General features: G+C 44.9%; 2 protein-coding genes across 10 annotated transcripts in view; one reads left to right on the top strand and one right to left on the bottom strand.

Moving 5' to 3' along the window:
• TBCE (tubulin folding cofactor E) overlaps nucleotides 1-9,347 on the top strand; it is a 110,993-nt gene extending 101,646 nt beyond the window's left edge. For 7 of the 8 annotated variants that reach the window (XM_026008719.2, XM_072755928.1, XM_072755929.1 and 4 more), the window contains 9 exons: nucleotides 524-619; nucleotides 1,476-1,540; nucleotides 1,642-1,706; nucleotides 3,146-3,298; nucleotides 3,985-4,138; nucleotides 5,787-5,855; nucleotides 6,395-6,454; nucleotides 8,837-8,928; nucleotides 9,095-9,347. In XM_026008719.2, coding sequence (XP_025864504.1) covers nucleotides 524-619; nucleotides 1,476-1,540; nucleotides 1,642-1,706; nucleotides 3,146-3,298; nucleotides 3,985-4,138; nucleotides 5,787-5,855; nucleotides 6,395-6,454; nucleotides 8,837-8,928; nucleotides 9,095-9,187 — 847 coding nt within the window. In that variant the 3' untranslated portion in view covers nucleotides 9,188-9,347. Of the gene's footprint in view, nucleotides 1-523; nucleotides 620-1,475; nucleotides 1,541-1,641; nucleotides 1,707-3,145; nucleotides 3,299-3,984; nucleotides 4,139-5,786; nucleotides 5,954-6,394; nucleotides 6,455-8,836; nucleotides 8,929-9,094 lie in introns of all 8 variants that reach the window. The other variant, XR_012001061.1, reaches the window with a different exon arrangement.
• A 1,139-nt stretch (nucleotides 9,348-10,486) lies between these two features.
• B3GALNT2 (beta-1,3-N-acetylgalactosaminyltransferase 2) overlaps nucleotides 10,487-16,727 on the bottom strand; it is a 55,991-nt gene continuing 49,750 nt past the window's right edge. For both annotated transcript variants that reach the window (XM_026008777.2, XM_072755934.1), the window contains 4 exons: nucleotides 14,592-14,717; nucleotides 13,820-13,979; nucleotides 13,185-13,241; nucleotides 10,487-11,046 (listed from right to left, as the gene is read on the bottom strand). In XM_026008777.2, coding sequence (XP_025864562.2) covers nucleotides 10,900-11,046; nucleotides 13,185-13,241; nucleotides 13,820-13,979; nucleotides 14,592-14,717 — 490 coding nt within the window. In that variant the 3' untranslated portion in view covers nucleotides 10,487-10,899. The remainder of the gene's footprint in view (nucleotides 11,047-13,184; nucleotides 13,242-13,819; nucleotides 13,980-14,591; nucleotides 14,718-16,727) is intronic.

The following is a 16,727-nucleotide window of genomic DNA, read 5'->3' as shown; positions in this document are numbered from 1 at the left end:
AAAAATATTTTATTTATTTATTCATGATAGACATAGAGAGAGAGAGAGAGAGGCAGAGACACAGGCAGAGGGAGAAGCAGGCTCCATGCAGGGAGCCCGACGTGGGACTCGATCCCGGGACTCCAGGATCGCACCCTGGGCCAAAGGCAGGCGCTAAATCGCTAAGCCACCCAGGGATCCCCCTCTGTAGGTGTTTTTAAATTATACTTTTTATTTTGAGATAATTTAAGATTCACATGCAATTATTAGAAATAATCCTCTGTACCCATCACCCAGATATCCCCCTTGGGAACATTCTGCAGAGCTGCAGTGTGATATCACAGCCAGGATCCTGATGTTGGTCCAGTCCAGCTGCAGAATATTTCCATCACCACCAGGGCCCCTCATGTTTCCCTTGTGTGGTGCTCTCCACCTGCCTCCCGCCCCTAACCTCTCCACTACACTAAATGCAGATATTTTAAGGTTATATCTTTTGAAAACAAGAGATTAAATTCATGGTGAAACGCTTCTATTTTCCATACAGGCCGGCTGATGTTCTGCAGACACTCAAATTATTAGACCTTTCCTCTAATCAGTCAATTGATGAAAATCAGCTGTTTCTAATAGCATATCTGCCCAGGTAATTTGCTCCTAAAATACCAGTTACAATAGTGCTTAGGAAGTTTTTAGTGGGTGGATCATATGTTATATACACTGTCTCAGTGGAAACGTGATGCTGGTGATGGAACTCACAAACTGTAATTCCTGTTGGGAGACTTTATTTGAATTTAGGTGGAGAATGTCCTTGTGAAGCACATACACTGTAGTCTACATCTGTACTAGGTAACTGAGCAATGAAGGATTTGGGCCTTGGTGCTAACGTAAAAAATCTTCATTCATTAAACTTTGGGAAATTAGACCATGTCTTTTTCTCTTTGAGACCCATGAGCACACAGCACAGCAGCAGGCCCCAGGAGTGGTGAGAACATGAGGCCACTCTGAGTGCTACAAACTGGACTTTGTGGTTTCTTTCTTTCTTTCTTTTCTTTTCTTTCCTTTTCTTTTCTTTCTTTTCTTTTTTTCTTTTTTCTTTCTTTCTTTCTTTCTTTCTTTCTTTCTTTCTTTCTTTCTTTCTTTTTCTTTCTCCTTCCTTCCTTCCTTCCTTCCTTCCTTCTTTCTTTTCTTTCTTTTTTTGTCTAAGATTTTATTTATTAGAGAGAGACAGCATGAGCAGGGATAGAGGGAGAGGGAGAAGCAGGCTCCCTGTTGAGCAGGGAGCCCAACGTGGGACTTAACCCCAAGACCCTGGTATCATGACCTGAGCTGAAAGCAGACACTCAATCTACTGATCCACCCAGGTGCCCTGACTGTATGGTTTCTAAGCATTTCACATGGCCTGAAAGCCTAGGGAAAAAAATTACAAATGTAGTCTGGTTGATAGCCTATAGCATTTTTTTAATGTGCTTTGTAATCAAATTTAACGTTTTAAATTTCAGATTAGAACAACTCATCCTTTCTGATGTTGGAATTTCTTCTATACATTTTCCGGATGCTGTAACTGGTATATGAGATCATTAACTCCACTCTCCTGCCCAACCCCTCATACTTGAGCTGTCTCTTCCACTTCTGCTGTATAATTTTATTCTCCTTTTTTTTTTTTAGGGCACAAAACATTAATGTTTCCTTCTTTGCAGTACCTCATAGTAAATGACAATCAGATATCACAAGTAAGAACATCTTCAGAATGTGCATATGGCATGGTCACTATTTTCCACTCTCATGATGAAATTCATAGGTTCCTTCTATTAAAAAATATTTATTTTATTTTTAAAATATTCTTAAGTTAATTTTAACTCCTCTATAGTTAATGTGCAGTGTTATGTTAGTTTCAGGTGTATAATATAGTGATTGAGCAATTCCATACGTTACTCAGGGCTCATCAAGATAAATGTACTCTGAATGTCCATCTTCTATTTCCCCCATCCCCTAGCCCATCTCCCTTCTAGTGAGTTGCTGTTTGTTCTCTGAAGTTAAGAATCTATTTTTTCAGTTTGTTTCTCTTGTTTTCTTTTGTTAGTTTATTTTGCTTTTTAAATTCCACACGAATGAGATCATATAGTATTTGTCCTTCTCTGACTAACTCTGCTTAGCATAACACTCTCTAGTCCATCCATGTTGTCACAAGTGGCAAGATTTCATTCTTTTTTATGGCTGATTCATATTCCATTACACACACACACACACACACACACACAGCACATTTTCATTCGTTAATTAGTGGACACTTGGGCTGCTTCCATGGTTTGGCTATTGTAAATAAGCTGCTATAAACATAGGGGTGCATGTATCCCAAAGTTTGTGTTTTCTGTTTCTTCAGTAAATACACAGCAATGCAATTGCTGGATCGTAGAGTAGCTCTATTTTTAACTTTTTGAGGAATCGCCCTACTGTCTTCCATAGTGGCTGCACCAGTTTTGCATCCCCACCAACAGTTGCACAAGGGTTCCTTTTTCTCCACATCCTCTCTGGCACCTGTTGTTTCTTGTGTTGTTAATTTTAACCATTCTGACAGGTGTGAGGTGATATGCCATTGTGATTTTGATTTAATTTTCCTGATGATGAATGATGTTGCACATCTTTTCATGTGTCTGTTGGCCATCTGGATGTCTTCTTTGGAAAAACGTCTGTTCCTATCTTCTGCCCATTTTTAATCAAGTTATTTGTTTTTTGGGTGTTGAGTTTTATAAGTTCTTTATATATTTTGGATAGTAGCCCTTTCTCTGGTGTGTCACTTTCAAATATCCCCTCCCATTCTGTAAGTTGCCTTCTAGTTTTGCTCACGGTTTCCTTTGCTATGCAGAAGCGTTTTATTTTGATGTAGTAAAAAATATTTCACATTGAAAGAGAAATGCTTCCTCCAGGTGAAACCCCAAAAATATTAGGAAAGAAATTAGTTCAATTGGCCCATAAGCACACTGTCATTTTACATGGCAGAGCTCTAGAGTGAGAGTACGTGGTCCTCCTGGTGGGTGCTCAGCACAGGAGGACGATCCCGTGCCTTGGACTGAAACTAGGGGCTTTTGCTTTTCTCTTGCCAGTTCAAATAATCTAAGAAATTAGCCTGAAACATGTTTCTTTTCACGTGTCATCTTTTGTTGGGTTTCAGTGGTCATTTATCAATGAGCTGGATAAGCTGCAGAGTCTGCACGCTCTGTCCTGCACACGAAATCCCCTGATGCAAGGGGGCAAAGCAGCACAGACCACACGTCAGTTCATCATTGCCAAAATTGGGCAACTGAAGACTCTGAACAAATGTGAGGTGAGTGCTGGTATCGTGACCAGGTGTTTTTTTAGATGAGGAAACAGATTGTCCCCCTAAAAGGTAAAGAGTCGGAATGTAGGAAACGGGCAAAAAACTGTAAAAACCTGGAATATTGTGAAGGGTATTGGTATAGTTTTCCTCCAAATGGTAAAATATTATCCTGGCGCATTGCTCAGTGATGGTTGGGCCAGGTCCTCGGGAGGCAACATCACTTAGGCCAGTACGGAGAAGCCTGACGCTCAGCTGCCCCCTTGAGGAGGGGCCAGGAGTACTGGGTGCTTGCTCCTTCGTCTCCGGGGGGGCCACAGGCAGAAAAAAGACCAAACCACAGAGCATATCCTCTCCTTCTCAGCCACTCTTCTCATACAGCGGCCCAGGCAGTGCCTTGCTGGCATCTGCGCAGCTTGCGTGGAATCATCCGCTTCCCACTGGGGACGGGGGCACCTGTCAGATGCCGGCTCATAGACACATAGACTCTCATGAAGAAAATCCAAGACCAAAGTTCCATTTTTCTTCTCCAGTAAACTCCTGAATTCTGTCAGGGTTAGGAAGGAAAGGGAAAACCCAAGTATTGTCCCTCTCAAGCTGATTCTTCTCCACAGGTGGGCAGCGGAAGGACAGGGTACAAAACACAAACCTGTGTCAGAAGAATAACAGGTCTGTTTTTATTCATGCGACCACAGATCCTCCCGGAGGAAAGGCGCGGCGCTGAGTTGGATTACCGAAAGGCCTTTGGAAATGAATGGAAGGCGGCCGGCGGACACCAGGATCCAGACAGAAACAGACCAAATGAGGAGTTCGTTGCAGCACATCCCAGATACCAGCTGCTCTGCCTCAGTACGTGCACGGCCCGTGACCTTCCCTGCGGTGACTGTCCAGCTGGCACGGCTAGGGACCTGGGGGGACCCCCCAGGGCTTCTGCTCTCCTCCTTTAGGGCTTTTTGTTCTCTGAATGGACTGTCGGTGTGATCCTGGGGCTGCATCAGCAGGTTGGGAGAAAGAACCAAACCACTGTCTTTAGAGAAGAGAAGTCAGCAGCCTCCCTCTGTTGAAGGAAACTTGGGAAGTTGTGGGTTCCTGGCATTCAGGGTGGGGGGGAGCAGCTCTGAAGTGGAAGCTCTCATGGGTGTGTGCCCTCACCAGGCTTCCTACTTGGAGGTAGGACAAGGAGGGAAGGAAGCCCTCAAGTTCTCCTGGCGTAACCTAGGGGATTTTAAAAATGAAGAGCATGTTTAAGTAGAACCAGGGCACCGGTGTTTTTTACAGTCCCCAGGCAATCCTACTGTCCGTGAAAGTCCAGATGAGCGTATCACTTCTCCCCCGCGGGCTGCTCCCAGCACTTGTGCTTGGAGCACTTGTTCTGCAAGGTGCTTCCTTCCCTTCTCCGGCCTGGACCCTCAGGCATTGAAGCTACAATTTCTGATTCTTAGTCCCTGATGTACTTTCCATTTTGTTTTGACTTCATTATTATTCCAAATTTCACTTTTATTTGATTTTTTTTTAAATTTTTTATTTATTTACGATAGTCACAGAGAGATAGAGAGAGAGGCAGAGACACAGGCAGAGGGAGAAGCAGGCTCCATGCACCGGGAGCCCGACGTGGGATTCGATCCCGGGTCTCCAGGATCGCGCCCTGGGCCAAAGGCAGGCGCCAAACCGCTGCGCCACCCAGGGATCCCTTTTATTTGATTTTTTAAAAAATATATTTCCTAATGCAAGCAGCTCACTACAGATATGCTTATCTTTGACGAACATTGTCTTTGACGAAGAAAAGCTGCTTGTGGGAATTGCTTTCAGATCTATTAGCTGGTCCCATTTCCTGCCTCTTTAGGTGAATTCTGAATCAGCTGTGGGAGGGGAAGGTTCTTAAGCATCCCTGCAGAAGTGGCTCCATGCTTCCTTGTGAGGAACACCAGGAGACAAAAGCACAGCTACTGTGGGGTATTTATAGAAATGCAGTCACTGGTTGGCCTAGCAGAAGTCAGAGCAGGAGAGGCCTGCTTTCCCGGCAGCCTTCTTTTGAGGCTGCTTTTCGAAGCAGGGGAGCACCCAGCCTGGCCTTACACCCTCCATTGGACGCCTGAGGGTGTCCTGTGAGTAATGTCTCAGATAGCTCCAGGGGTTCTCCCTCAGGACTCCGAAAGCAAGGGAACTGTTAGCAGAGGCAAAACTGAATAAATGTCTTAAGCATCTGAAGGCACAGTCTCTTTGTTAGCTGGGGTCAGGACACGGTCCTTGAGGAGCAGCAACATGAGACAGTGGATGGAGGAGTCTGGAAGCAGTTGTTGTCCACCCCTCCTAAAAATAGATAAGTAAATGAGTAACTGAATAAAAAGGAACAGATCCCAGATTAGCATAGCAGCTGCTGCTGGGTGGGTCCTGGGGAGGGAGGAGGCTATGCTGACCCTCACGTGCAGGACTTCTTCCTTCTGGTTTCTGGTAGCCCTGGGGTTATCACGCTCCCTGTTTATGTCTTCTTACACAGAATACGGTGCTCCTGAAGATGGGGAACTCCAAACACAACAGCCGTTTGTGCTCAAAAACCAGCTTCTAAGTAAGAACCCCATGCTCAAAGACCACTTACTCGCATTTGCGACCTTAGGTGCTGAAGCAGGTTGTGAAGAGCTCGTAGGGATTGTTGCGTTCTCTTAAGTGAGTACATGGAGTACTTGGATTTGGAATGAAATGATGAATTATCATTTAATTCTCATACTGAACATTTTAGTGATTCCTATGGTTTCAACTCACTCGAGTGTGTTATGAATGGGGAACATGTGAGAAGTGAGCTGACTTGTGATTTGTGAATTTGTGACTTTTCTTACACCAGGACACCCAGCTGAATTGTCAGGAGAGGAGCAGGAGGGGAGAAGGGAAGGCGGGAAGGCACTAGGATGTTGGTCCAGCCCTTTTGTTGTTGTTAATTCCGTAGAGAATTAATAGAAGGAATCTTCAACATCAGTAAGACCTGTTCCTTTATTAGGATCCGAGCCAGGCACTGACCGGCTGGATCATTTGGCAGCAGTGGTTAACGTGTGTGTGGAACATAAATCCTTATTACAGTAGTTCTCAGGCTTTTTCCTTTCTTCCTTCAAGCACTGAAGATAAAATATCCTAATCAAGTTGATCAGAAAGTCCTAGAGAAACAACTGCCAGGTAAGAGAAGTAGGCCTTTTGCCTCCTGACACTTAGGAATCGTTGGTCTAGAGATGAGTTGGCGGGAAGGAAAATAATCTAGAGTATGGACTTCTAGAGCTTATAGGTTTTCACTAATTATTTATGGTCTAAAATATAATCCATCATCATTCCCCACCAAAAGCTCAAGTCTCCCATAACCATATCAGCTTATCTAGAAAAGTCTAGTTAAAACTGGAAGGCCTTGCATATGATGATATCTTTTAGGCAAGGCGTGAGCGCTGGAGTGTCATGGCTTTGCCTGAGCCACTGCTGTTTAGTTCCCAAATTGTGGCTCTGGTACAGAGAGACGGAGTCACTGGGCTTGAGGTCTGTCTTACTATCCCTTCATAAGACAAAAAATGTGTCCTGGGGAGTTGAAGGGTGAGTATTATGGACATTTGTGACTTCTCATACACTCTACTCCTTGCCAGTCAGGAGTCCCTGCAGAAAGTTTTCGGACATGGTCTTTTAACGGACACACTGAAACGGTTTTCTTTGGAAAAAGGACTTCAGAACTCTGTCTTACTGGAACTGAATTAGTTTCGTTCCACAAATACTTTAGTGTCAACAAAACTAAATTGATCTAACGTACCTTGCACTTAGCAAAAATTACAGTCTCCCTTTTGAGTGTACTGTGAATTGTTCAGATTAAGCTTGATTCCTGGGTAGAGAGTAATAAGGACAGCTTGCATGTGGAGCAGCTAGGATCTGGAGACGAAACCTGTATCCCCTCAGTGACTCTTGTAAAATGCTTTCCTCTGCTTGTCAGTGCAGTAAATCACATTTTAAAATTTCTACCTTGTAGCACTTGTAATGGCAAATGTAACACAACTGAAATGTTGACTAGAGGTGAAAGAAAGGGTCAAATAAACCCTGGCAGGACCATGCACCGCAGTGTCTGCGGGATCAGGTATCAGAGCGAGAATGGAGGGATCCTGGGGCCGCGCCCTCCAGTACAGCTGCCACTGGCCACAGGTGGTAACTTCTGTTTACCTTCATTAAGTGGAAATCACACTAGTCCATTCCCGAGTCCCTGCGACTCGCACCACAGGCGGCTCTGTTGGCCTACGCGGCTCTGGAGGAGCCACATGAGCTGTGGCACCGTCTGTACGTATGAGAAACAGAAGTACATCAATACATTCTGAAACCTTTGCGTCCTTATGGAAATGGAGAAAAGCCTAGAAGTGGACGCCCCCACTAGACTTCTAGTGCTGGTCACAGGGAGGCACACGGGCGACCAACTGTATGTTTTCTGAGTGTTAAAACAATCGTGTGTTACTTGTACATTAGAAATGGTAATGTCATTTAGAACGTTACGGCAAACTGCCACTTTTTTCTGTGGACACAGTGTAAGTAGGCAGATTTCTTACTGTTACATGAACGAACTTTTGGTTTCTGACATGACTTGGGAAACGCGTCCTTTCCTGTTGCTTTGTAGGCGTTAACCTACCATTAAGCACCCTCTGGACAGTGAAAGGAAGACCACCTAAATCTTTTTAATAGGACCAGATTACCTAAACATATTCACACAAAAGAACAAGTTATGTTAACTAAAATGATGTCAATTGTTTGTATTTAACACATAAACAAGGCCAGTTTTTATTCTAAAATAAAGATAACATTTATTATCACAAGTTGCATAAAAACACAGACAGCTTTTACAAAAATCATTTTTGATAGAAAAATATTTGAATACATGTGATTTGTAGGAACACCATACTATTGCTGTACCTCCAGCTAAAGCTTCAAAGAAACTCTATTTCTCACCTTCAAAATATCCAGTATTTACCACAACCCATCTTTGGAAAGAAGTTCATAGCATTTTGTGAACAAACCAAAGCATTTGCTCCTGAAGCAGTTGCGTGCACATGTGGAGCACAGTTACGCGTTATAATCTTCACAGACTAGGCGTGCTCGCAAGGAGCCTGTGGGCCACACTCAGTGCGCAGAGGGAGGGAGGGAGGTGCCCTCTGGATGCCTGAGCCCCCATTTTCTCAGCCATCGTGAGTGATCACAGAAGTTTAGAAAGTTAATTTTACTCATATTTACCCCTTGGTGCAGAGAACGTGATTTCTGGTTTATTCAGATCAAGGAGGGAATATTAAACACCAATGCAAAGGAATGAAAACCCATCGTCAAAGGGCACTTGGGTCAAACATTGGCTCTGTTTCCCACAGCTTCCCACATGCCAGGTAGGGGTGTGGAGCCAGCTCTCTGTCCGAGGGGCAGGCGAGCCTCCCCCTAATGGTCTGCCTGGGTAACCTGATACTGTGAAGCACTGCGACTGGGGGCTTGTCAGGTGAGCTAGTTTTATAGGTAACTGTCATTTGAGAGAACTGAGGGTGTTTTTTTCTTTGACAGCCTCCATGACAATTCAAAAGGTGAAGGGACTGCTGGCACGTCTTCTCAGAGTTCCTGTGTCAAAACTCCTGCTGTCCTACGAAAGTCCCAAAGTAAGTGGCCCAGCAGAACACAAAGTCCAGCTCAGGTCCCCCTGGTGTGACCCACTGTTAGGATAGGGTGCCCTGGGACACGAATTGCTTCTAAATGGGGATGAGGGGGACACAAGTATTAGGATGGACCTGTCTTTATCACCGCAACCCTTTGTTCTGTTTTTAGATGCCCGGCAGAGAGATCGGACTAGAAAATGACCAGCAGTCATTACAGTTTTATTCTGTGGAAAGTGGAGACTGTCTATTGGTGCGATGGTAACTGGGAGTCACTGGATGTAAAGAACTTATTGGAACAATTCTGGCAGAAAAAGAGGTTTTACAACTTGCCCTAAGTACAGAAGAGGTGATATTTTTCATTGGAAACAGACCATTTCTAGGCTTGTATATAACAGCAGTAATAAAGGCTTTGCACCTACCAATGAGTCTCTGATTTTATTTCATATTTATAGTTCATGACTACACATTTCAATAAAATATTAAATAGAACCTAGCTAGTCTAATGAAATCTGAACACAGTTACGTTGGTCATAAGACCAGTTTGAATGGAATTCTATTGATATTACTCGTTTAAAAGGTTACCAAAATGATTTGGACATTTTGGGAAATGTCCAGTAAACTTAGGGAGGCACCTCTTTGTGTAACATGTGTGCTGTGATCTTGCCCCTCTGTTACACTGTTTTTAGAGTACTTTCCTACAGTTGTACCTGAACTGAGCATATTTCTTCTATAGAAGATTTCTAGTTCTGATTGGAATTCGCATCTATTAGGTAAACATTAGGCAATGACAGAAGGAAAAAAATTCTTTCAGAGTGTCCATTATTTAGCAGGATCCTTCCCTACGTCACTAAAACCCTGAGAGGTATCTGATTTATAGCCACAGAATTTTAACTTTTTTTTTTTTAAATAGTACTAGACTGTGACCTTCAGGATTTATGTTAAATGGCAAAAGAAAAGTGGAATTAGCTCACTTACTAAGTGAACTTTAAAACCAAGGTCCATGGGATCCCTGGGTGGCGCAGCGGTTTGCTGCCTGCCTTTGGCCCAGGGCACGATCCTGGAGACCCGGGATCGAATCCCACGTCGGGCTCCCGGTGCATGGAGCCTGCTTCTCCCTCTGCCTGTGTCTCTGCCTCTCTCTCTCTCTCTCTCTGTGTGACTATCATAAAAAAAAAAAAAAAAATTTAAAAAAATAAAAATAAAACCAAGGTCCAGAACTGGGAATTATATGGGTTTCCTTTCCAGTTGCCCGCTTCATTTGGACATTTCCAGAAACCCCAAACTTTGGTATATGTGACAACACAGCATTCTGGGAGTTGCTTTTGACCTTTTATCCTAATTCTGCCTCACAGAGCTCTTCTGTGATCCAGGATGGATTCACATACTTGGTTACTTAAGATTTCTGAATGAGGCCAATTTTAACCAAAAGTGACAGGTAGTGAATTACAAACTAAAAATGATACATCCAATTTTAGAAATGTTTTTTGTCTTATAACAATTTGGTGTTTTTCAAATGGTCTTCCAATATAGAAATAAAATTTTTCCTACACTACAGTATCAGTTGATTTTTTTTTAGACCATATTTTATTTATTTATTTATTTTTTTTTTTAATTTTTATTTATTTATGTATGATAGTCACAGAGAGAGAGAGAGAGGCAGAGACACAGGCAGAGGGAGAAGCAGGCTCCATGCACCGGGAGCCCGATGTGGGATTCGATCCCGGGTCTCCAGGATCGCGCCCTGGGCCAAAGGCAGGCGCTAAACCGCTGCGCCACCCAGGGATCCCCCAGTATCAGTTGATTTTTAACAAGGAAGTTCTGTGCAAACATTTGGAAAGAGGACATTGGCGACAGGTGAAAAGCGCCAACCTAGAGCCAGCCTGAAAGCCCACATCATCTGTTGCCCCCTATGCGCTCTGCTCAAAAGTTACACTCACATCCTCCCTCATGTCCCCACGTCCTCCAGCAAGTAGACTACACTCCTCCTCCTGGGGCTTCACACTGACAGGGGTCCCCACACAGTTCCTTCAGTTTCCACAGCTGCTGCAGTTCCTGTGGCGAGTACTGTGGGGAGGACAGCATTCCCGTCTCACACGTCTTCTCACACAGCCACAAGCCGTCCTGGCGAAAAACAAAGAGTAAACTCAGGAGCCATGGAACTGAGCTCGTGGATCCTGGGGAGGCGGGAAGGCTTCCAGACACAGGTGTGTATGGTGGGGAGATGGCAGGTGGCGGAGGGAGGTGAATGGCCAGAAAGCCCAAGAAGCCCCAACAGAAAGTTTCCTGCGGGCTGGACGAGAGAAGGCTGATGGAGCCTTCCGGTATTCTGGGGGCTGTACCAAGTATCAGCTGATCCTCCTACAACCCTGCGAGGTAGGAATCCTTTCCCATTCACAGATGGGAAGCTGAGTGGGAAGTGCCTTGCCCAAGGAAGCCGATGCCGGTGAACACGAAGGACTAACGTGGGCTCAGCCTGAATCCTGAGTGCCAGCTTACTTCTGGCGATACAGCAGAGGACAGAGCCAGGGAAGCCCGTTTAGTCTGAGGACGTTAAGATGCTGGGTACGATGAGAAGCGTCTTAAAGCATGGCTGAATTGGTGGCAAAGGGGAAGAAACAAGAAAAGGAGCCAGAGTCAGCAGGTGCCCTGAAGGCTCTGCTGGCTTTGAAAAGGCCACAAGTGCAGGGATGAGAGACTCACAGAGCCGGGGCCCCTGGGGGACGAGACCTGAGAGAGAGACGGTGTGTGTGTGTAATTGAGAACCTTCATCTCAGCCTTGACCTCTGGGTGGGGTGGAAAGGGGTTGGCCCAGGTGGGTAAACAGCAGGCGTCACGTTCATCAGCAATGTAGGATTGGTGGTAATGCTCTTTGGTGCAGGCGGAAACAATATACATCCTCTTCTAAGGATGCATTTTAAATACAGATCTCCGCTTCCAAGGTCATGAGGTCACACTCACACACACCCCCACTAGACCCATCAGGAAACGAGCTCCATGAGCCATAGTCTGCAGATACAGCAGCCACCGCAGACTGACCATGGCTACGGCCACGGCAGCGAGCTCCAGCATTCAGTGAGTCAAAGCAGGGACTTTGATACAACGTGGGACTGTCACAGCTGACCCGGTAGAGGCAGATTTATTCCCATCCATCCCTGGAGCAGGGGGCCCTGCTCTGGGCCCCAGCAGGCCCCATGCATTCCTTGGCCCCCTGCACCTTCTGTGGCCAAAGCAGAAGCCGCGAGAGTCCAAATCAACAGGAAGCTTTGCAGCAAAGCCCAGGTTCATGCCTACTCTCTTCTCAGGGCTCCTACTTCCCATTTCTGGTCTCTGCAGATTCATTTCTTTCTTTTTTTTTTTTTAATTTTTATTTATTTATGATAGTCACACAGAGAGAGAGAGAGAGGCAGAGACACAGGCAGAGGGAGAAGCAGGCTCCATGCACCGGGAGCCTGACGTGGGATTCGATCCCAGGTCTCCAGGATCGCGCCCTGGGCCAAAGGCAGGCGCCAAACCGCTGCGCCACCCAGGGATCCCCATTTCTTTCTTTTCCTGGCTCAGCAATCAGTGTATTTTGAAAAACACCTTCCAGTATTTTATCCACTGTTTTATTTGCATCATTCAGAAAGGCTGAAGGGTCCTTGGACCACATGCTCCTGGGAACTTTAGCTAGCTGATTTCTTAAGGTCTTTTTTTTTTTTTTTTTTAAAGTAGACTCTATGCCCAACATGGGGCTCGAACTCATGACCTCCAGATCAGAGTTGCATGCCCTGATGAAAACAGCCGGCAGGTTTCCTTTACATTTTAAAGCTACACAGAATTTGTAATCAAACATATAAAAACCTAATTCTTCTCTGTGGGTAGGAAAACTTCCATCCAAAACATTTCTTTTTGGTTTATTTAAAGATTGTATTTATTTATTCATGAGAGACACAGAGGAGAGAGAGACGCAGAGACACAGGCTGAAGGAGAAGCAGGCTGCCTGCAAGGAGCCCGACGCAGAACTCGGTCCCGGGAATCCGGGATCACGCCCTGGGTCAAAGGCAGACACTCAACCACTGAGCCACCCAGGTGTCCCTCTTTTTGGTTTAAACTCAGAAAAGTATGAGAACTGAGGTGAATTATTGTGAATTACATCAAGAGCATCAAGAGCACAGCTCTGATGCCAGACCTTCAGTTCTGCTTCTGCCAAATATCTGACCCAGAAACCTCACTTCCTCAACTCTTCAGACCCTAGGGCTGCCACCTGTCAGGCTGCTTACCTGGTACCGCGTAGGTCCAATGGCTGCCATCCAGATGCCCATGCTTACGTCTTCACCCTGTATGCGCCCCATAAAGTTTAAATACGGAGGTTTAAATGCTGTATCATCTCTAAACACGATGTCACACATTCCCATGATCAATCATCTTTTCACTTCTTCATTTCGTAATTACTCCACCAGGAAATGCCAAGCCTGCATTAACACTTGTGCGCAGAGTAAAAAAGCTAGTGGCCATTAACAACACACCACAGTGAAACGACCTGCCACAGCACAGCAGCAACTGGTCAGTCAACCCTTCTCATGGGCCTTAAACCTCCAGCACTGACCGTACGAACAGTACAGTGGATCCAGCAGCTAGGCAGGTTGTTTACTGACATGATCACCAGAATCAACGAAAACAAAGCACTTGCTTTATGGTCTTCCTTCTTGTGAATGTCAAGCTTTACATTCCTCCGGGGACTACACTTGTAAATACAGTCTGAAATCATAATAAGTAGGCTCAAAAGAACATTTAGGAATAGAAATTAGAGCCAGGATTTGGAGGATAGGAGTGTGTCCCTGACCTCTGAGGGTGAATCCTATACAGAAAGAATAGCCTGCTTTCCCTCGGTACACTGGCAGAAATCCTGAATTACCTGATAGGTCTTTAGCCTGCCCGCATTGCTGGCGAGCCAGTGGACGATATCCCTGGAGATCACATACCCCGAACCACAGGCAAAGGCTGGGTAGGCAGGACTGGGATACTCCAGCTCCTGCCACTTACCGGTCCGGTCAACTGCCCAATTCAGCCTGAAACTGAGATTCAAAACAGGTTGGCTTCTTCGTGTCTGACAGCTGTCCTACTACCAATCTTAAGCTGGGCCCTCTTATGATCACTAAAAAGAACTAGGCTGTAAAAGCAAGGAAAGAACAATTTTTTTTTTAGTCTAAGGAAAGGAATTGTTTATCTAGCGGGTGTGTTACATGAAAGACTTATGTGTCAAATTCCCTCAAAGTCACATTTGTGGAGCTTCTGAAAGCACCAGAGCATTGTGTGTACACATGCTCAAAAGGATCATTAATCCATATTGTATTCCTGAAGAAACAGCAAAGTTTCAGAAATGCATCAGAAATTTATTCTATCATAATGTACAGCAGCTTTTCATGTGAGTACCACTTATTTCTGGGTCTTGACCCTAAAAGCCACATCATCTTCTGCTCCTTCATCACCCTAGCCTGATGTTTTCCATTCGACAGATCATCCTTCTAACTATAGATTAATAACATACAGTAACCCAGGAGCCAAGGGGAGAGCTTTCCTATCTCAAGCACATTTTGCTTGTGAAAAACAGCCTATGTGTTTCATTCTAAATGAATTCCATTTGACCAGGTACATGAAGGCCAAAGGGCTAAAAAGGTTGAACTTACTTTCCCCACCAAAAATTAGGCCCATCCAGATTCTTGTGGTCAATCCTATTAAACACAGCTTCCAAGTCTATATAACAGTCGTCATCTGTCTTCAGCAATAAATCAAAGCTGGCTGTTTCCACAGTCCTGTTGGCAAAAGGGAATATGAGAGTCAGTGTGTCCACACCAGGAAATGAAGTGAGGCCAAGGCCGTGACGCTACTATTTTAATGAACCGTCCCTGTATGACATGCATACTTCTTCAGTTTCTTCTTCCTTCAATGTTGAGAACATTTGCTCAGAATGCTACTGCTACCACCTGCAGTCCTCACTTGATTTTCATCAAGTAGCCTAACACAGAGAAGTGCCAAGCTGATTTTAAAAGGTGCAAAAGAAAAAGGACACAACGAAAAAAAGATTGGGCTTAAGTGGAATATATGACCAAAGGCACGCTTCTCTGACACTGTTCCAGTCAGGCTGCCGAATCTATTAAACATGTGAGCGAACCTTGGAACTTGTGTTAACGGGGGGGGGGGGGGGGGGGGGACGGGGACGACACAATGGGTGTCACACCTGGCTCTTGCACAGAAGACTGTTGTGCCACCAGTAATACTGTACTCAGATATTTTATGTGCTTTCAAACACTGAAAAATATTTCCCCTTAGAAATAATTCCCAGCAATTAAGCTCTCAAAAGTGACCTTTAGGAAGACCCAGGAGGGTGACTTCATTTACCTAGACCTATAAGGGCAAGTCGTTTCCCATTGTCAAGCCCTGTCCATCTCTGATTAAAAAAAAAAAAAAAAAAAACAAACTCAGAGTCTTGCTAGGAAACCAAATGACAGAAATCTGAATAAAAGAAATCTGGAGAAAGTGTTATCGGGTCAAAGAACAGTGAATTTAACAACAGGTCCACACCAAAGTGCACAGCCCCATGCTTCTAAAGTTTCTAACAGCACAGGTGTACATGATACTTATTTGCTAATCAGGAGGAATCTGTGATAAAGGACGCTGTGGTCACTAAGGAATCATCTGAAGAAGGATGAATGCAGCTTTTGTTGCAGAATGGAGGGCAGATGGTAGTGGAGGCTGAGGCTGGGGGCAGGGGGTGCCAAAGCCTGGGTCTGTTAGCTCGTCACTGGTATTCAGGTGGAGGTGACGGCCTGAGACACAGTAGCAGTGATGACTGAGATCTCAGAGATGTACAAGGAGCACAGGAGATAACCTTCAACTCAAGGTAACAGCTAAACTAAACTAAACTTCCACAACTGGGAATCAACTCCCTATAGAAAGTTCCAGAACTGCACAATCCAGATTTCCCATTTCTTGGACCTCCATTTCCACCCTTCATCTGTCTATATTCTTGCCTTGGCCCCCTTACAACAGGCACCACTCCTAGGGGCCTTGAGCTAAAGAAGGTTCTTATCCTCACTACAGCTGTCCAAACACGACCCTGGTATTCCAGACACGCTCCAACTTCCAACTCTTATTTCTCTCTGCCCTCTACCCACAAGGTGACTTATGTTAATCTGTCCTAGCTATGAAACATTCCCCACCCCTCAGGACCAGGGGACTGTATCCATAAAGTGCTTATAATCTCCCACTCTGTCCAGGGCATCAGAGAAGAGAGAGGGACAGGCTCAGTGGGCCCACCAAGAAACAAGCTCGCCAATAATATGAGAGTCAGTGAAAGGACACAGATGTAAGAATACTATAGGTTTAGGCTAGACTCTCAAAGGTAGTTTGGTTTTAGTTCTAGGGTCAGGGTGGACAGGGCAAGTAAGCAGACCATGGAGGAACTAATAATGTCAACTACATATATAATAGTATTATTCCTGTTGCTGCCAGTGATATTATAAAGGTAGGAATTACAACCCAGATCGAAGAGAAGCAATACTGAAGGGTTGGGGAAGTTATAGGAAACTCCAAGGGCTGTTGGATTTCATCTTACAGAAAAGTTTTGGAATAAGGCCAAGCCGTTCTTAAATGCATGAAGAAAAGGATGGAAACAATGCAGATGTTCAGCTGAACAGAATTCAGATCAGTGACCTGGGTTTGAGGGAACCATATGCAGGGCACTTTGGTCGGTGGGTATGATCACAACTGAAAACGGACCATTTTCAAACTCATTGATTTTCATCTGGCGTTGGTCTGAGGCA

Source organism: Vulpes vulpes, chromosome 4 (assembly GCF_048418805.1).
Source record: "Vulpes vulpes isolate BD-2025 chromosome 4, VulVul3, whole genome shotgun sequence".
Classification (NCBI taxonomy): Eukaryota; Metazoa; Chordata; class Mammalia; order Carnivora; family Canidae; genus Vulpes; species Vulpes vulpes.
This window is presented reverse-complemented; position numbering and strand designations above follow the sequence as displayed.